Raw genomic sequence first — 19,371 nt, 5'->3', positions numbered from 1 at the left:
GGGGGGACATGGGGGTGGTTACTGGTACGGACTGGGGTGTACTGGGGTGGTTACTGGTACAGACTGGTGTGCACTGGGGTGCTTATTGGTGCGTACTGGAGCATACTGGGCTTTACTGGGGTGGTTACTGGTATGGACTGGGGTGTACTGGGCTTTACTAGGGGTGGTTACTGGTACGGACTGGGGTGTACTGGGGTGCTTATTGGTGCGTACTGGGTTTTACTGGGGTGGTTACTGGTGTGTACTGGTGCATACTGGAGTCTACTGGTGCCTACTGGTTTCTACCGGTGTGTACTGGTTTCTACTGCTGCCTATTGGTTTCTACTGGTGCCTACTGGTTTCTACTGGTGTGTACTGGTTTCTACTGCTGCCTATTGGTTTCTACTGGTGCCTACTGGTTTCTACTGGTTTCTACTGGTGCCTACCGGTTTCTACTGGTGCCTACCGGTAAACCACGGCGGGTTCGATGGTGCTGGTGACCAGGAGGCTGTAGCGCGGGGCGGGGGTGTCACCGGTGTCACCGGGGTCACTGGTGTCACTGGTTTTACCGGTGTCACCGGCGTCACCGGCAGCGTCACCGGCGTCACCGGCAGCGTCTGCACCGCTCATACTGGTCATACTGGCCGTCCTGGTTTCGGGCAGCGGGAAGAGCAGGACGGTGGAGACGGGCCCGTCCTGCTGGACGCTCCAGCTCTGCAGCACCACTAGGGGGCGCCGCGGAGACGGCGGGGAGGAGTTTTGGGGTGAAAACCGGCGGGTTTGGCTCATTTCGGGCGGGGAAAGCGGGGAACGGGGTGGGGGGAAAAACTCACCGGGGCCGCGCTGGTCGACGTGGGCGACGCGGACGAGGCCGCTGTGACAGCCCAGGGCCGTGAGGCGGCGGTGGGGGGACACGGGGGTGACGTCGAGCCACAGGACGCTGCGGGGGAGGGGTGAGCGGGCGGGGGAGGGGACGGGGGGGAGGGGAGGGGAGGGGGGGAGGGGCACCTGCTGGGCACGTGCTGCAGCTCCGGGAACAGGCGGGGGAGGGGCTGCTCCTCAAACTGGTGCGAGGCCGCGTTCTGGGGGGGAGGGGAACGGGGGATGGGGAAAACGGGGGGATGGGGGAAATGGGGGGATGGGGGAAACGGGGGGATGGGGGGAAACGGGGGGGATGGGGGAAACGGGGGGATGGGGAAAACGGGATGGGAAAACGGGGGGATGGGGAAAACGGGGGGGATGGGGGAAAACGGGGGGATGGGGGAAAACGGGGGGATGGGGGAACACGGGGGGATGGGGGGAAACGGGGGGATGGGGAAAACGGGGGGATGGGGAAAACGGGGGGGATGGGGAAAACGGGGGGATGGGGAAAACGGGGGGATGGGGGGAAACGGGGGGATGGGGAAAACGGGGGGATGGGGAAAACGGGGGGATGGGGAAAACGGGGGGATGGGGGGGAAATGGGGGGGATGGGGAAAATGGGGGAAATGGGAAAAACGAGGGGAAATGGGGGGAAATGGGAAAAACAGGGGGAATGGGGGGGTGGGGGGAAAGGGGGGAATGGGGGAAAAATGGGGAGAATGGGGGGAAAAGGGGGAGAATGGGGAAATGGGAAAAAAGGGGGAAATGGGGGAAAAGGGGGAAATGGGGAAGTGGGAAAAAGGGGGGAAATAGGAAAAAGAGGGGAAAGGGCAAAAAATGAGAGAAAGATCGAAAAGTTAGGAAAAGGGTGAGAAATGAGGAAAAGGGCGAAAAATGAGGAAAAGGGCGAAAAATGGGGAAAAAAGGGAGAAAGGGGAAAAAGGGGAGAAAGGGGAAAAAGGGAGAAAAGGGAAAAAAAAGAGGAAAAGGGGTCTCACCTCCCGGTACCGGCGCACCGAGGGCTCAGTTTTGGGGTGATTTTGTGTGCTTTTGGGGTATTTTGGTGCATTTTGGGGGGGGTTGGGGGTATTTTTGGGGTGTTTCGGGGTATTTCTGGGGTGTCTCGGGCTATTTTTGGGGCGTTTTCCTGCGGTTTTGGGGGGAGGGGGGGGGGTCTCACCTCCTTGTACAGCCGCACCGAGGGGTCGTTCCCGGTGAGCAGGAAAACGGTTCGGTTTTGTCCCCAACGGTGACCCTGGGGGGGTTAAAAGGTCAGGGGGCGTGGCCACAGCGAGGGGCGTGGCCACAGCGAGGGGCGTGGCCAAGGGGGCGTGGCCAAGGGGGGCGTGGTCACCCACTGGGCGTGGCTCAGCTGCAATGGGGTGAACGGCAGCTCCAGGTTCAAGCAGCTTTCTGGAAGGGACGGGGACGGGGGGGGGGGGGGAGGGAGGGAAAAGAAGGGTCAGAGGTCACCGGGGGGGGGGTCAGAGGTCACGGGGGGGGGGGGGTCAGAGGTCACCCACGTGCCACGCAGTCCAGGTCGTACTCGCAGCCGGGCTCGTAGTCGCAATAAATGTTGAGGAAGGGGCTGAGTTTGTCGCCACAATCCTGGAATAAACGGAGGGGGGGGGACGCACGGGGGGGGGGGGTGGGGAGGGGGCGGACGCCCCCTCCCCACCCCCCCCCCCGTACGTCCCCCCCCCCTCGCCGCGTTGGTACCTTCACGAAGGTGATTCCGACCACCAGCCCCCGCTGCGGGGGGGATTTGGTGAAGGCGTCGATGGAAACGATCTCGGCGTCGACTGCGGCGGCCGCGGCTTCAGACCGGGGACCCCCCCCCCAGAGCCCCAAAGCGACCCCCAACCGCCCCCCCAGACCCTCTCAAGTTCAGACTCCCCAGGAGCGCCCCCCCCGCCCAACCCTCCTGTGACCCCATGACCCCCCTGACCCCTCCCTGTGACCCCATAACCCCCCATGACCCCTTGACCCCCTATGACCCCTTGCCATGACCTTTGACCCTGCAGCCCCTCCCCATGACCCCTGACCCCCCCTGTGACCCCTCAGCCCTCCCAATGACCTGCATGACCCCTCCTCATGACCTCCCGACCGCTGCTCATGACCCCTGACCCCTCCTGATGACCCCATGACCCCTCCCCATGATCCTGACCCCTCCCCGTGACCCCTGACCCCTCCCCATGACCCCTGACCCCTCCCCATGACCTCCCCTGACCCCTCACCCTTCCCAATGACCCCCATGACCCCTCTCCATGACCCCTGACCCCTCCCCATGACCCTTCTGACCCCTCCCCATGACCCCTGACCCCTCCCCATGACCCTTCTGACCCCTCCCCCTGACCCCCCATGACCCCCCCCCGACCCCTCCCCGTCCTCCCCCCGTTCCCGCCGGGCCTGACCCGGGATGTAGGTGAACTGCAGCTCCCGGGCCACGGGCCGCAGCCGCTGCCGCAGGTCGTGGTAGCGGAAGTGAATCACCTTCCCCTTGAGCGCGGCCGCCAGCAGCCCGCCGGGGCCCTCCCCGCCCGCCAGCGCCGCCAGCCCGTACACGTTGCTCTGCGAGGCCAAGCGGCTGAAGCTGTCCTCCACCAGCGGGCAGCGGCCCTCCATGGCGGCACCGCGAACCGGGAACCGGCACCGCGAACCGGGAACCGGCACCGCCGCGACACGGGCCCTTCTGCTGCCCGGCGCAGCCGTGACGTCACCGCCGCGACGCCCGCCGCCGCCGCGGATTGGTGGAGGGAGTGCGTGGCTCCGCCCCTCAGGGCGGGGCGTGTGTTGCGCCCCCGCCCCTCCGCGGGCGTGGTTTGACTCGTGGCTCCGCCCACTGGGCGTGGTGTGGAGTGGCTCCGCCCCCTGGGGGGCGTGTTGCGAAGAGGCCCCGCCCCCCGGGGGCGTGGTGAGCGGCGTGGCTCCGCCCCTCCGGGGCGTGGCCTGCGCGAAGGGGCGGGGCCAAGGGGAGGGTCCCCGCGGGGCAGGTGGTGCCAGGGCTGCACAGGCTCGTTAATTAGCGTTAATTAACGCACTGCGGGGAGGTTAACGAGGCCGGGGGGGGCGGGGGGGGGGTTGTGCTTGGCAGGGTGAGGGCAGACCCAGAATCGGGTTTTTTGGGGAAAAAAAGGGTTTTTTTGGGGGAAAAAAGGGGGTTTTTGGGGGAAAAAAAGGGGGGGTTTGGGGGAAAAAAGGGGGTGCGCAGCCCCCCCCACGACACAGGATCGGGCCCATCTCCGCTCACGCAACGTTTTATTCACCGTTTGCGCAGATAAACTACAGGCAGGCATGCAGCAGAGCCTTCCTCCTCCTCCTCCTCCTCCTCGCCCCCCGGGGTGGGGACATGAACCCCCAAACCCCCCCAAGGGGAGAACAGGGGGGACCCCGGAGCGAAGGCGGAGGAACATTTGGGAATGTATTTACACCATTAAATATCTGAAAGGGGGAGTGGGGGGCAGAGCCGGGCAGGGGCGGCTCCGGAAGAGGAAAATTGGGGGGGGGGGGTGGATTTTGGGGGAAAACCGGTGGGTTTTGGGCCAAAGGGGGGGTCAGCGCAGGTCGTCCTCCTCGCCCTGGATGGTTTTCTTGATGCGCAGCAGCATGGTCGTCAGCCACTGGTCCAGGCGCGAGATGGAGTCGAACTCCTTCACCTGGGGGGGACACGAGGAGGAGGAGGGTGGGGGTGATGGGAGGAAGGCTGGGGGGGTTCGGGGTGAATCCCCGCGGTTTTGGGTGCGCTCACCGCGTCGGTGTAGGCGTCGATGTTCTGCTCCTCGTGGGCGTCCAGCAGTTTCTGGGGGGGTTGGGTGGGAGGGGGTGAGACCCCAAAATCCTCCCTGGAGGCAGGAGGAGGAGGAGGAGGAGGAGGGGGAGGAAGGGCCGGGGCCGCTCACCTTGAGCAGTTTGCACTCGCGGGAGTCGGAGAAGGCGGGAAACATCTCCTCGTATTTCTGCACCGCCAGCTGGGGGAGGAAGAGAGGAGGAGGAGGAGGAGGAAGAGAGGAGGAGGAGGAGGGGGAGGAAGAGAGGAGGAGGAGGGGGAGGAAGAGAGGAGGAGGAGGAGGAGGAGGAGGAAGAGAGGAGGAGGAGGAGGAGGAGGAGGAGGAAGAGAGGAGGAGGAGGAGGAAGAGAGGAGGAAGAGAGGAGGAGGAGGAGGAAGAGAGGAGGAAGAGAGGAGGAGGAGGAGGAGGAGGAGGAGGAGGAGGAGGAGGAGGAGGAGGAAGAGGAGGAAGAGAGGAGGAGGAAGAGGAGGAAGAGAGGAGGAGGAGGAGGAAGAGAGGAGGAGGAGGAGGAAGAGAGGAGGAGGAGGAGGAAGAGAGGAGGAGGAGGAGGAAGAGGAGGAAGAGAGGAGGAGGAGGAGGAAGAAGAGAGGAGGAAGAGAGGAGGAGGAGGAGGAGGAAGAGAGGAGGAGGAGGAGGAGGAGGAAGAGGAAGAGAGGAGGAGGAGGGAGAGAGGAGGAGGAGGAGGGAGAGAGGAGGAGGAGGAGGGAGAGAGGAGGAGGAGGAGGAGGAGGAAGAGGAGGAAGAGAGGAGGAGGAGGAGGAGGAGGAGAGAGGAGGAGAAGAGGAGGAAGAGAGGAGGAGGAGGAGGAGGAGGAAGAGAGGAGGAGGAGGAGGAAGAGAGGAGGAGGAGGAGGAAGAGGAAGAGAGATGGAGATAAAGAGGGGGAGGACATAAAGAGAAGAAGGAGAGGAAATGAGGAATAGGAAGACAAGGAGATGAAGATGCAAAGGAGGAAGAGGAGGAGGCGACGAGGCCACGGGGAGACGAAGAGGAGGAGAAGAGGAGACGAAGCTCAGGAGATGAGGGCGCTGAGGAGCAGCCCCGTGGGAGCTGCAGCGCCCCAGCAGCACCGGGACCCCCCGCCCCCCCGTCCGTCTGTCCCCACCACCCCCCCGTCCGTCTGGCCCCACCTTGGCGTTGAGCATGTCGATGCAGAAGTGACAAAGCGCGGCCTTGAAGAAATACTCCTTGGCGCTGTACTTGAGCAGGGGACTGTCCATGGCCGCCCGCCCCACCTGGAAGCGGGGCCAAACCGGGCGACATCGGGGGTTTCGGCGAGTGCCGGCGCGGGGAGGGAAGGGAGAGGGAGCGGGGACAAAGGGGGCAGGAAGCGGGGCAGGAAGCGGGGCAGGAAGCAGGAAGCGGGGCAGGAAGCAGGAAGCGGGGCAGGAAGCAAGGAGGAAGGTGGGAGGAAGCGGGGCAGGAAGTGGGGCAGGAAGGAGGGAGGAAGCGGGGCAGGAAGGCGGGAGGAAGCGGGGCAGGAAGGCGGGAGGAAGCGGGGCAGGAAGGCGGGAGGAAGGCGGGAGGAAGCGGGGCGGGAAGTGGGGCAGGAAGCGGGAAGTGGGGCAGGAAGGAAGCAGGAAGCGGGGCAGGAAGGAGGGAGGAAGCGGGGCAGGAAGGAGGGAGGAAGCGGGGCAGGAAGGAGGGAGGAAGGCGGGAGGAAGCGGGGCAGGAAGTGGGGCAGGAAGCGGGAAGTGGGGCAGGAAGGAAGCAGGAAGCCGGGCAGGAAGGCGGCAGGAAGCGGGGCAGTGAGGAAGCAGGGCGGGAAGGCGGGAGGAAGCGGGGCGGGAAGCGGGGCGGGAAGCGGGGCGGTGAGGAAGCAGGAAGCGGGGCAGGAAGCGGGGCAGGAAGCGGGGCAGGAAGCGGGGCAGGAAGCGGGGCAGGAAGCGGGGCAGGAAGCGGGGCAGGAAGCGGGGCAGGAAGCCCGGCAGGAAGCCCGGCAGGAAGGAGCGAGGAAGCCCAGCGGGAAGCGGGACAGGAAGCGGGGCAGGAAGCGGGGCAGGACGCCGGGGCAGCTGCCACCGAAGGCCCCACCTGCTCGTAGATCTCCAGCGCCTTCTGGTGCTGCTCCAGCTGCGCCGCGTACGCCGCCACCTTCAGCAGGCACTTGTTGGCCGAGCTGGCGTCCCGCGCCGCGTCGCGACAGAGACACGACCCCCCCGCCGCGTCACGGCAGGGCCGGGGGGGGGTCAAAACCCACCGTTTTGGGGCTAAAACCCCCCGTTTCCGTTACCTGTTGGACTCTTCCCCTTTGTAGTAATCGGCCGCTTGCTCGTAGTGCGCGATGGCCTGGGGGGGGGATGGAAAAATGGGACAAAATCAGCCACGTTTCTATTAAAAATACACAGATATTGACGCGAAACGGCGGCAAACGGGGAGTTTTGGCGCGGGAGGAGCCGCCCCCGCGGCCCATCTGCTGCCGCAGCCGGTGGGGGGACGCGCACACAAGGGTCTGGATGGGATTTGGGGCGGGGGCACCAACCCGGGCACCCCGCTGCGGGCGGCACCTGGAAAGAGCCGCTTTTTGGGGTTGTTTTTTTCCTGGTTTCCAGGGTGGTTTTTGCGGGGGAGGCTCCGGTTTGGCAGAGCTGGGCCGAATGCAGAATAAACCGGCGTTGCAGGCAGAAAACGGCCCCAAAATCACCATCCGGGGACTTGGAAATAAATCTCCGGGAGCCTCAAAAATCGACCTCCCGGAACCCCCAAAATCACCATCCTGGGGACCCCAAAATCAACCTCCCGGGGACCCCAAAATCAACCCCCTGGGGGCCCCAAAAATCAACATCCCGGAACCCCCAAAATCAACCTCCTGGGGACCCCAAAATAAACATCCCGGGACCCCCAAAATAAATACCCTGGGGACCCCAAAATCAACCCCCTGGGGATCCCCAAAATCAACCTCTTGGGGACCCCAAAATCACCATCCTGGGGACCCCAAAATCAACCTCCTGGGGACCCCAAAATCAACCTCTTGGGGACCCCAAAAATCGCCATCCTGGGGACCCCAAAATCAACACCCTGGGGACCCCCAAAATACACACCCTGGGGACCCCAAAATCAACCTCCCGGAACCCCCAAAATAAATACCCTGGGGACCCCAAAATCAACCCCCTAGGGACCTCCAAAATCAACCTCTTGGGGGCCCCCAAAATCAACACCCTGGGGACCCCAAAATCAACCTCCCGGAACCGCCAAAATCAACATCCCGGGGACCCCCAAAATCAACATCTTGGGGGCCCCCAAAATCGCCATCCTGGGGACCCCCAAAATCAACCCCCTGGGGACCCCAAAATCACCATCCTGGAACCCCCAAAATACACACCCTGGGGACCCCCAAAATAAGAGCTCTGGGAGCCCCAAAACTAAACGTGGCGGGGAAAGCCCCCTCCTGGAGCCCCGAAACCTGTGGCTTTCGCCCCAAATTCGAGGCGGAATGGGTGAATTCGACCTTTTCGATGTCGACCAGCTCGGTCTCGTAGATCTCGGCGATGGAGATGTGGTGCTTGGCCGCGATGGTGAATCGGCCCTGGCGGGGGGGAAAATGGGGGTTCGGAGGGTTTGCGCCCCAAAAATTGGGGGGGAAATGGGCAGATTTGGGCCCCCGCAAAAAATGGGGAGAAAAACGGCAGATTTGGGGACTCACCATGTCGGTGTAGATCTCGATGGCCCGGAGCAGGCAGTTAATGGCCTCTGTGGGGAGAAGAGGAAATTTGGGGGGGGGTTTGGGGGGTTTTTGGAGGGTTTTGGGATGTGTGACACCCCCCCCCCCCACCCCGAGAGGCGGGTTTGTGGCAAAGTGGGGATGGAGCCCAAAATGGGGGGGATTGAGCCCAAAAATGGGGGGGATCGAGCCCAAAAAGCGGGGGGGATCGAGCCCAAAACCACAGGATACGGAGCTGGCGCCGGGGGGCCCAAAATCGCCGCATTTTGCTGAATTTCGCGAGGCAACGTCGCGCGCGTCCCTGCTGCCAGGCGCCGTTTGATTGACAGCTGTCACAGCCCCCACTGATTGATTGACAGCCGCCATCGGCCCAGGGCGGGCGAACCCCCGTTCTCCGGCGGTTTTGCCCCGTTTTGAAGCTCCAAAAGTTCTTTTTTTCCCCCCACCCAAAACAATTTACCAAAAAAGCCACAAAACGCGGCGGGTCGCGGGGACACAAATCGGGCCGAGATGAAGCAAATCCGGGCCCAAATTACATTTGTTTTCTCCTCGTGGCGCTTCATTAAAATTAAAAAAATCCCCCCCCGGGGGGTCGCAAAGAAGAGAAAAATCAAAATAAAAACCCGTTCGTGGCCTAAAAAACAAAAAATCGACGTTTTCGCGCTCGTCGCCTTCTGCGAAATGCAGAAAATGATGGAAAAATGGAGGCGGGATGTGGGGGGGGGGGGCGCAGGACACCCCAAATCTTCTTTTGGTGAGGGGGAGGAGCGCGAATTTGGGGCCAAAAAAGCCTTTTTCTGCGCAAATCGCGGCCAAACCCCCTTTTGTGCGGGTGCTGGCGGAGCCATATGCTGCGAGCCGGGCCCCCGCGGGGGCGGAAAATCCACGGAATTTGGCAAAATTCCCCCCCCCGGATGCCGCCCACGACACCTCGGAGCAGCCGAGAGGAGAAATCCGCACGGAACGGGCCCAAAAAGTGGCGACGGGGGCCAAAAAAGTGGTGGAACGGGCCCAAAAAGCGGCGGAACGGGCCCAAAAAAGTGGTGGAACGGGCCCAAAAAAGCGGCGGAACGGGTCCAAAAAAGTGGTGGAACGGGCCCAAAAAAAGTGTTGACAGGTGCCAAAAAGCGGCGGAATGGGCCCAAAAAAGCGGCGGAACGGGCCCCAAAAAAAGCAGCGGAACGGGCCCCAAAAAAAGCAGCGGAACGGGCCCCAAAAAAGTGATGGAACGGTGGCCAAAAAGCGGCAGAATGGGCAAAAAAAGCGGCGGAACGGTGGCCAAAAAAGTGACAACGGGGGCCAAAAAAGCGGCGGAACGGGGGCCAAAAAGCAACGAGGGGGGCAGGAGGCACCCCCGGGAGCGGGATCGCGTCGTTTTGGGTGTTTCTCGTGGCTCTTACCTCGCGGGTCGGACTTTTTGGGGTCATTTTGGGACTTTTCGGGGTCATTTCGGGACTTTTTGGGGTCGTTTCGGGACTTTTCGGGGTCGTTTCGGGACTTTGTCGCGGCTCTTACCTCGCGGGTCAGACTTTTTGGGGTCATTTTGGGGCTTTTCGGGGTCATCTCGGGCGCTTCTTGCGGCTCTTACCTCGCGGGTGGGACTTTTTGGGGTCATTTTGGGACTTTTTGGGGTCGTTTTGGGACTTTTTGGGCGTTTCTCGCGGCTCTTACCTCGCGGGTCGGACTTTTTGGGGTCGTTTTGGGGCTTTTTGGGGTCATTTCAGGACTTTTTGGGGTTGTTTTGGGGCTTTTCGGGGTCATTTCGGGCGTTTGTCGCAGCTCTTACCTTGCGGGTCGGACTTTTTGGGGTCGTTTTGGGGCTTTTTGGGGTCATTTCAGGACTTTTTGGGGTCGTTTTGGGACTTTTTGGGGTCGTTTTGGGACTTTTTGGGCGTTTCTCGCGGCTCTTACCTCGCGGGTTGGACTTTTTGAGGTCATTGTGGGGCTTTTTGGGGTCATTTCAGGACTTTTTGGGGTTGTTTTGGGGCTTTTCGGGGTCATTTCGGGGCTTTTTGGGGTCATTTTGGGCGCTTCTCGCGGCTCTTACCTCGCAGGTCGGACTTTTTGGGGTCGTTTTGGGGCTTTTCGGGGTCGTTTTGGGGCTTTTCGGGGGCGTTTCGGGCGCTTCTTGCGGCTCTTACCTCGCGGGTCGGACTTTTTGGGGTCGTTTTGGGACTTTTTGGGGTCGTTTTGGGACTTCTTGGGGTCGTTTTGGGACTTTTCGGGCGTTTCTCGCGGCTCTTACCTTGCGGGTCAGACTTCTTGAAGGCGTTTCCCGCGTCCACGAAGTTGGCGGCCGCGTCGTGCTTGGTCTGGAGCTGCAGGTGCAGTTGGGCCGCTCGGCAAAACGCGTTTCCCGCGGCTTTTCGGGGAAAAACGGGGCCGGGGAGACAGGAAATCGAGAGGGGGTTAAGGTGGGGGGATTGGTTATGGGGAGTGGGGGAGTGTTTGGTACCCACCGCTCCAGTTTTTGGCCATTTTGAACATATTGGCGGCCCGGGCGTAGGTGTCGCAGGCGTCCTCCAGTCGGGATGAGCCCCTGGGGGGGGGAAATGGGGGGAAATCTTTGCTGGGGGGGCTCAAAATACCCTCCTGGGCCCCCAAAATGTCATCCCGGACCATAAAATATCACCCTGGGCCCGCAAAATGTCATCCCGGGCACCCAAAATGACATCCCGGGCACCCAAATTATGATTCCTGGACCATAAAATATCCTCCCGGGCCCCCAAAATGTCACCCTGGGCCCCCAAAATGTCACTCCGGGCCCCCAAAACACCATCCCGAGCCATAAAATATTCTCCTGGGCACCCAAAATGCCATCCCGGGCACCCAAAACACCCTCCTGGACCATAAAATATCCTCCCAAGCCCCCAAAATATCATCCCAGACCCCAAAATATCCTCCCAAGCCCCCAAAACACCTTCCTGGACCTCAAAATATCCTCCCAGGCCCCCCAAAAAACCCTCTCGGACCCTAAAATATCTTCACAAGTCCCCAAAACACCCTCCTGGAACCTAAAATATTCTCCTGGGCTCCCCAAAAACACCCTCCTAGACCCCAAAATCACCCTCCCGGACCTGAAAAACACCCTAAAGGCCCTTGAACATCCTCCTGAACCCCAAAAATCACCCGCCCGAACCCCAAAATCGCCCTCCTGAACCCCAAGACACCCCAATCCCCAGTTTTCACCCCAAATCCCCAGTTTTCACCCCAAACTCTCCCCAATCCCCCCTTTTCACCCCAAATCCCCCCAATCCCCACTTTTCACCCCCAAATCCCCAGTTTTCACCCCAAACTCCCCCCCAAATCCCCACTTTTCACCCCAAATCCCCACTCTTCACCCCAAACTCCCCCCAGTCCCCAGTTTTCACCCCAAATCCCCAGTTTCCACCCCAAACTCTCCCCCCAATCCCCACTTTTTACCCCAAATCCTCACTCTTCACCCCAAACTCCCCCCCAAATCCCCACTTTTCACCCCCAATCCCCACTTTTCACCCCAAACTCTCCCCCAAATCCCCACTTTTCACCCCCAATCCCCACTTTTCACCCCAAACTCTCCCCCAAATCCCCACTTTTCACCCCAAACTCCTCCAATCCCCACTTTTCACCCCAAATCCCCGCTTTTCACCCCAAACCCCCCCAATCCCCACTTTTCACCCCAAACTCCCCCCAGTCCCAAGTTCTCACCCCCAATCCCCAGTTTTCACCCCAAACTCTCCCCCCAGGCCCCCCTCTTCACCCCCGATCCCCACTCGTCAACCCAAACTCCCCAAATCCCCCCTTTTCACCCCAAACCCCCCGGCCCCGTTCCCCCCCGCCCCCTCAGCGGCTCCCAAGGCCTCGTCCCGCCCCCCCCGCCGCCGTCACCCCCCGGAGGAGGCCGAGGCCGGTCGGGCCGGGCCGCCCTCACCCGAAGAGGCCGGCGAAGAAGGACTGGGAGCCGCGGACCTTCTTGTCGGCCTCGGCCAGGAGCTGCAGCGCCTCCTTCTCCTTCCCGGCCGGGTCCATGGCGGCCGCGGCCTTCACTTCCGCCTTCACTTCCGCCTTCTTCACCCCGACGCCGCCGTGCGCCTTGCTCACGTGACGCCGGCGCAGGCGCAGACGAGCGCCCCGCTCACGTGACACAGGCGGCGGCGCCACCGCCCGCCTCTCTCACGTGGCCCGCTGATTGACACACACCCCCCCGACCCTCGTCATGTGATAGGCGGCTCGCTCGGCCAATCGAAATGAAAGGCGGGGCGTGGGCGCGGCGCCAGCCAATGCGAGGGCGAGGCGGACCGCGGTGGGGACTGGAGGGGGCGGAGCCGGCGGCACAAGGAAGCGGCGTGAGCCGGGCGGCGGGTCGGTCGGGGTTATCCCGCGGTTATTAATGAGCCGCGGGTTCATTAACGAGCGCGTTCCCGCGGCTGCAGCGGCGACGTCAGCGGCGCCGAGGTGACGTCATGGCGGCGGCCCCCGGATGAGGGGGGTTCTGGGGATCCCCCCCCCCCAGCGGTGAGGTGAGGAAACGGCGATTTTGGGCGGGCGATTTGGGGTGAAATCGGCCCAAAACGGGTCCCTCGTGTGCAAATTTTTCCCGCCGGGGATTTCCCGCGCATTTCCCGATTTTCCCGCGCATTTCCCGATTTTCCCGCGCATTTCCCGATTTTCCCGCCCATTTCCCATTTTCCCGCCCATTTCCCATTTTCCCGCCCATTTCCCATTTTCCCGCCCATTTCGGCAGCACGTCCCCAAAAGGGCCACAAGTAAAACACCTTAAAAATAATTTTTTAAAAAATCCCTTTTGTGGTACAATCGACGCCTAATTACGGTTTCGGCCTAATTACGGTTTTGCCCATTCTGTGCCGGTTTAACCCCAAAACTCCCACCCACGCGGGGAAGTTTTAGGGTCAAACAGAAGCCAGGAAAGCGGCAACGCTGCCGCCGCCACCCTAAGAACGGCCCGATCTGGCGTTTCGCCCCAAAATTTTAAGCGCGTGGCTCCCCCGCCTGCGCCCAGACCGAAAAAATCGCATTTTAACCTTTTTTTTTTTTTTTTCCTTCCCCGTTTTAACGTTTTTTTCCCCCAATTTGCACCTCCTGGCCTGTGTCCGGGTGGCGCCGGGGGCCGCGGTGCCCCAAGGGTGTTGCGGTTTTCGCAAAAACGCCTCAAATTGGAGGAAAACGGTGCCGAGGAGCCGGAGCCGGCACTGCGCCCGCTGCCAGCACGAGGTACGTGCCCCGTTTTTGCCGTTTTTTCCCCCCCCAAAACGGGGGAAAAAATGGGGAAAAACGGGCCTGGGTGACGAGAACTGATGGAATTACGGAATTCGACGAGGATCTGAGGGCCGCCGTGTCGCGTTTCTCTCCGCAGGGGACGTTTCGCTGGTTTTGTCCCCCCGTCCGAGGAGGAGGAGGAGGCCGAAGGGACCCAAAGTCTGGCGGTTTTACGCCAAACTGGGCGACGCCTTCGCGTTCCACATCAGCACCAAAACCACCCCGATCCGGGGCGGAAAACGCGACGAGACGGCCCCGGTATCGCGATGGGCGGCAACGACGGCCCCGGTATCGTGACAGGTGGCACCGATGGCCCCGGTATCGCGATGAGTGGCACCAACCGACAGCCCCGGTATCGCGATGGGCGGTGACGACAGCCCCGGTATCGCGACGGTTGGCACCGACCGACAGCCCTGGTATCGTGATGGGCAGAACCGACAGCCCCGGTATCGTGATAAGCAGTGACGACAGCCCCGGTATCGCGACGGGCGGCGACGACAGCCCCGGTATCGCGACGGGCGGCACCGACCGACAGCCCTGGTATCGTGATGGGCAGAACCGACAGCCCCGGTATTGTGATAAGCAGTGACGACAGCCCCGGTATCGCGACGGGCGGCACCGATGGCCCCGGTATCGCGACGGGCGGCACCGACCGACAGCCCTGGTATCGTGATGGGCAGAACCGACGACCCCCTGTATCACGATAAGCAGTGACGACGGCCCCGGTATCGCGATGGGCAGCACTGACAGCCCCAGTATCGCGACGGGCAGCAACAACGGCCCCGGTATCGCGATGGGCAGCACTGACAGCCCCAGTATCGCGACGGGGAGTAACAACGGCCCCGGTATCGTGATGGGCAGCACTGACAGCCCCAGTATCGCGACGGGGAGTAACAACGGCCCCGGTATCGCGATGGGCAGCACTGACAGCCCCAGTATCGCGACAGGGAGTAACAACGGCCCCGGTATCGTGATGGGCAGCACTGACAGCCCCAGTATCGCGACGGGGAGTAACAACGGCCCCGGTATCGCGATGGGCAGCACTGACAGCCCCAGTATCGCGACGGGGAGTAACAACGGCCCCGGTATCGTGATGGGCAGCACTGACAGCCCCAGTATCGCGACGGGCAGCAACAACGGCCCCGGTATCGTGATGGGCAGCACTGACAGCCCCAGTATCGCGACGGGCAGCAACAACGGCCCCGGTATCGTGATGGGCAGCACTGACAGCCCCAGTATCGCGACGGGCAGCAACAACGGCCCCGGTATCGTGATGGGCAGCACTGACAGCCCCAGTATCGCGACGGGCAGCAACAACGGCCCTGGTATCGTGATGGGCAGCACTGACAGCCCCAGTATCGCGACGGGCAGCATCAACGGCCCTGGTATCGCAACAGGCAGCATCAACGGCCCCGGTATCGTGACGGGCGGCACCGACAGCCCTGGTATCGCGACAGGCAGCAGCGACGGCCTTGGTATCGCGACGGGCGGCACTGACAGCCCCGCTATTGCGATGGGCGCTGACCGACAGCCCTGGTATCGTGACGGGCAGCGATGACGGCCCCGCTATCGTGACAGGCGGCACCGACGGCCCCGCTGTTGCAACGGGTAACAAGTTCAACTTGTATTTCCAAAGAAAAACCATGAGAAGCAAAGGGCCGACGCTCCCACGCGCTCCGCAAACCCCCCTGAACCGGATCAACCAGAAAATCGGCCTTTTAGAGGGAAAAGGGACCCGAAACGGACCCGATTGTAGCGGGTGTGAATATTCAGCCCGGCAAAAATTAAAGAAACGCCACAAAAATCTCAAGAGCGAACAAAAAAAATCCCACTTTTATCCCTCCTGGCGTGACGCCGGGGGAGACGAGACCCTTAATTAATATTTTATTAATTAAACGACTCAACCCCCCCGCCGTTGTCGCTCCACTGACGGTGGGTTTTGCTGCAAATAAACCCAAATCACTGCAGTAACACACAGTGAAACGGTGACTCCAAGAACTTGAACTTGTTCCAGAACCCGATTTATTAAGCAAAGTAGAAAGCGCGTTAAATTTAAAAAAAAAAAAACGCAACAAAAAAACCCTTTCTCGGATCGGGGTGCCGGTCGCTTTACGGCAAAATAACGCCAATTTTGCCACGATTTCCCTTTTCCGTTTCTTCCTAACGCCGCTGCCGTTGCCGTTCAAACAGGCGAAGGGCCCAAGTCGAGAGTTTGTTATTTCCAGAGCAGCGTTTTTTCCCCAATCGTGCGGGATTTCAGCTCAAATTCCGGGCGCGTTTCGCGATCCAGCGCTTCCGCGTTTCTTCCCCTCAAACCCGGTGCCGGACGCCGAGAAAACCCCCGTGATTCGCGGCTTTTCTCCCCAAAAAAACCCCCTCCGGAGGGAGCTTCGCGGGTGGAAAAACTGAGGAGTTGTCGGGTTTTGGCTTGAGAAGGTTCAGGAGGTTTCCTGAGAGCGCAAACCTACCCGGTGTCCTCCCGTCCGCCCTCGCGCGGGGCCGGAATCGCTGTTTCCGCCGCTTTTTCCTCATTTTTCAAGCGCTTCAGGGGCCGCTCGGTCCCGGCGAGCGGCTCTGGTACGCGATGCCTCTTCATGTGGGCGTTCCTGCCCTTGACCTTGGCGAACGCCCTGGAAACGGGGAAAACACGCAAGTTTTAACCCTTCTTGGTTTTTAACTCGCCGAACCAAGCCGCAGCCTCCCTCCCCGGGCGAATTTCTGCGGTTTCGGGGCGTTTTAACCTTTTTATTCGGGAATAAAAAGCGGCGACTCACCTGCCGCACTCGGTGCAGGGGAAGGCGCCCTCGGTTCTCGGCGCCGGCGGATTTTGGGGCTTTTTCTGCTTTATCTCGGCGTTTTCCTCGGGCGGGATGCGGCGCCTCTTCCTCGGGCTGCAAACGGCCTGGAAAGTGGAGATTTCATTAATTTCTCCTAAAAAAACCCAAATAACAGCTTGAAAAAAAGAACCTCCGCAAAAATATCTCAGCCGGGGTAAAATAACCAAAAAATCGCTTTAACCAGCCTGTGGGACGGGTGCAAACCCCGTGAGTTATAAAAGCACGGGTGGAAAAGCGCTTTCCGATGCAGAAGTCCGTCCGGCGGCTCGAAACGCGGGGAATTAAGCCAATAAAAAGGAAAAATGATTATTTCTGGGAAGCGAATCGCCGGTTTTTGGCCGGGAACCCCCGTGCGGAGCCGCGTCACCAAAAAACACAGAATATCCCCGAAAACCGTCAGCGCCGTTTGAACGCCGGCGGGATCGTTCGTAACCGGAATTGCTGAAATCGCGCTGCAGCCAATAAAGCCCATTTCGGGCCCAAAAAGCCGCTTTCCGGGTTTAAAGTGGTTTTCCGGAGCGGTTTTCCGGCACAAAAGTCTCGCACAAACCCCAGAGCCGGTTTTCTACCTTTTCTTCGGCCTCTTCCACCTCATGCTTGTGTCTCTTGAGTTTTTTGTCTGTCCCTTGAGCTCGACCGGAGTCAAATTTAGTTTTTTTTTTCCAGATATAGTAATATTCAACACACTGGGCAACGCTCTTAGTTTGAATCTAGCGCGAGAGAAACAGAAAGCGATGGAAACGCGGCGAAGAATTCAAAATACAGACGCGTCGTTACGTCTCGTGGCGGTGATTTTAGCGTCGAGCGGAAAAAACGAGCTTTCGGAGAACGGGATTTCGACGCGCGCGTCAAAAACGCGGCTTTCCGGGTTAAAAGCGGCGGCGGGTTTGAGGGATTTACCTTCTTGTGGATGAGGGAAAAATCCTTCTTGTGGGCGCAGAACGCGCGGTGGAAAAGCTGCTTCTCCAGCGGCGTCCACACGTCCGACCCTGCGAGGGAGGGATCAGATTTCCCCCCGATTCACCCCAAAATGCCCCAAATCCCGCCCCCCGGTTCACCCCAATTGACCCCAAATCCCCCCCAGTAGACCCCAAAATGCCCCAAATCCCCCCCTGGGTTCACCCTAAAATGCCCCAATTTCCCCCCGATTCACCCCAAATCCCCCCCCAGTACACCCCAAAATGCCCCAAATCCCCCTGATTCACCCCAAAAGGACCCAAATCCCAATTCACCCCGATTGACCTCAAAATGCCCCAAATGACCCCCAAATGCCCCAATTTTCCCCCGATTCACCCCAATTGACCCCCAAATGCCCCAATTTCCCCCCGATTCACCCCAAATCCCCCCCAGTACACCCCAAAATGCCCCAATTCCCCTCTGATTCACCCCAAAAGGACCCAAATCCCCCTGAATCGCCCCGAAAGGACCCAAATCCCCCCAATTCACCCCGATTGACCCCCAAATGCCCCAAATCCCCCCCAGTACACCCCAAAATGCCCCAATTTCCCCCCGATTCACCCCAAAAGGACCCAAATCCCCCTGATTTGCCCCAAAAGGACCCAAATCCCCCCGATTCGCCCCGAAACAACCCGAATCCCCCCGATCGACCCCAAAATGATGCGAATCCCCCCGTTTCACCCCGAACCCCCCACCTCCTCCAGCGCCGCCGTGGGGCAGCCCCCCAAGTGCCCATGGCCAAGGTCAAGTGCGACCTCGACCCCCCCGCCCCAGCCAATGGGCGGAGCCTCCGCCCCCCAAGGCACTAATTATAGACCCGGCCTAAATATGGACCAGGCCTAAAGTTGGACCCAGCTCAAGGGCGAGGGGGACACGGGGTGGGCGGGGGGCCCGGACGCCTGGGTTCCCCCCCGGACGCCTGGGTCCTCGGAGGAGGGGAGCACCGATACTCCGATTCATTATGGGGAAAAGCAATTAGCAAACACAGCGGGGAGTTCGTTAGCGGCGCCCAAAGATGTGGGGTTTTTGGTTTTTAAAGAAATGAATTAAATCGGAGCACGGAAAGAGCACCGCAGTGGCCATTGGCGTCCCGGGGGAGGAACGAGCCCCATTTCTCGTTTACCTGCGTAATGATAATTGGCCAAAGGGTGCGATTCCGATTTCGGGGGCCCCCCAGAAAGCAGCATCTCCAGAGCCTCCTGCAAGAGCAAAACGCTTGAGATTCCCCTTCAATTTGGAGCAAAACGCTCCGAATTCTCCCTTTCAGCTGTTTCGGCGGCCCAGCCCACGACTCTTGGCAAGTTTGGGGAAACATCTGCCCGATCCGCGAGGTTTTGGGGCCTCGGCTGCGCCGTTTCTCACCAGCACATCGCCGCGCGCCGCGTGCAGACAGTGCAGGGCCAGCTCCAGGTTGGTGCCGCCGCCCGGGACGGCGCTGGAACACGCCGCGCTCAGCAGGGCCGCCACTGAAACACAGCGCAGGACGGGGCTCGCGGGGAGAAGGAGCGATAGGACAAGGAAAAGTTGGGGTTTGGGGAGAAAAGACGCGATAGGACAATGGAGAAGTTGGGGTTTGGGGAGAAAAGACGCGATACGACAATGGAAATGTCGGGTTTTGCGGAGAGCAGACGCGATACGACAAGGAAAAGTTGGGTTTTGCGGAGAGAAGGCGTGATAGGACAAGGAAAAATTGGGTTTTGTCAAGAAAAGGCGCGATACGACAAGGAAAAGTTGGGGTTTTGTCAAGAAAAGGCGCGATACGATAATGGAAATGTCAGGGTTTGTGGAGAGAAGGCGCGATACAACAAGGAAAAGTCGGGTTTTGTTGAGAAAAAGTGCGATACGACAAGGAAAAGACGGGGTTTGCCAAGAAAAGGCATGATACAATAATGGGTATGATACGACACGGAAAAGTCAGGTTTTGTCGAGAAAAGGCGCGATACGACAAGGAAAAGTCGGGTTTTGTCGAGAAAAGGCGCGATACGACAAGGAAAAGTCGGGTTTTGTCGAGAAAAGGCACGATACGACAAGGA

General features: G+C 60.5%; 3 protein-coding genes across 4 annotated transcripts; 1 reads left to right on the top strand and 2 right to left on the bottom strand.

Annotated features, from left to right (window-relative positions):
• Positions 1 to 441: 441 nt before the first annotated feature.
• KPTN (kaptin, actin binding protein) lies at positions 442 to 3,550 on the bottom strand. The gene is given in 9 exon segments (XM_065655089.1): positions 442 to 704; positions 813 to 919; positions 988 to 1,061; positions 2,021 to 2,076; positions 2,079 to 2,095; positions 2,199 to 2,253; positions 2,364 to 2,448; positions 2,560 to 2,642; positions 3,255 to 3,550. Coding segments are annotated over 9 exon segments (951 nt in total). The 5' UTR covers positions 3,466 to 3,550.
• A 533-nt stretch (positions 3,551 to 4,083) lies between these two features.
• NAPA (NSF attachment protein alpha) lies at positions 4,084 to 12,379 on the bottom strand. Its single transcript, XM_065655208.1, has 11 exons — positions 12,199 to 12,379; positions 10,748 to 10,827; positions 10,534 to 10,650; positions 8,271 to 8,317; positions 8,076 to 8,153; positions 6,861 to 6,916; positions 6,662 to 6,746; positions 5,758 to 5,862; positions 4,740 to 4,808; positions 4,589 to 4,639; positions 4,084 to 4,496 (listed from the first exon to the last, which is right to left on the bottom strand). The coding sequence occupies exons 1-11, from the start codon at positions 12,294 to 12,296 to the stop codon at positions 4,395 to 4,397; spliced, it is 888 nt and encodes a 295-aa protein (XP_065511280.1). The 5' UTR covers positions 12,297 to 12,379; the 3' UTR covers positions 4,084 to 4,394.
• A 220-nt stretch (positions 12,380 to 12,599) lies between these two features.
• Positions 12,600 to 17,475, top strand: LOC136001119 (uncharacterized). Of its 2 annotated transcripts, XM_065655189.1 has the most exons (3): positions 12,600 to 12,787; positions 13,411 to 13,499; positions 13,642 to 17,475. In XM_065655189.1, exon 3 carries the CDS (start codon positions 14,278 to 14,280, stop codon positions 15,100 to 15,102), a length of 825 nt encoding a protein of 274 aa, XP_065511261.1. In that variant the 5' UTR covers positions 12,600 to 12,787; positions 13,411 to 13,499; positions 13,642 to 14,277; the 3' UTR covers positions 15,103 to 17,475. The 2 variants fall into 2 exon arrangements, with proteins under 2 accessions (XP_065511261.1, XP_065511262.1); XM_065655190.1 differs by lacking the exon at positions 13,411 to 13,499.
• Positions 17,476 to 19,371: the final 1,896 nt, after the last annotated feature.

The sequence above is a fragment of the Caloenas nicobarica genome, chromosome 37, assembly GCF_036013445.1.
Source record: "Caloenas nicobarica isolate bCalNic1 chromosome 37, bCalNic1.hap1, whole genome shotgun sequence".
In the NCBI taxonomy this organism is placed as follows: domain Eukaryota; kingdom Metazoa; phylum Chordata; class Aves; order Columbiformes; family Columbidae; genus Caloenas; species Caloenas nicobarica.
The sequence above is the reverse complement of the archived record's forward strand: the minus strand, read 5'-3'. Positions and strand labels throughout refer to the sequence as shown.

Bases quoted from the DNA above. Each gene is read 5' to 3' on its own strand.
- NAPA (XM_065655208.1), bottom strand. From the start codon at position 12,296: ATGGACCCGGCCGGGAAGGAGAAGGAGGCGCTGCAGCTCCTGGCCGAG. The intron at 4,809-5,757 runs GTGGGGCCAGAC...TTCCTCCCCCAG, and splicing joins TCGACATGCTCAACGCCAAG to CTGGCGGTGCAGAAATACGA. The intron at 4,497-4,588 runs GTGAGCGCACCC...TGTCCCCCCCAG, and splicing joins TCGACGCCTACACCGACGCG to GTGAAGGAGTTCGACTCCAT.
- LOC136001119 (XM_065655190.1), top strand. From the start codon at position 14,278: ATGGGCAGCACTGACAGCCCCAGTATCGCGACGGGCAGCAACAACGGC.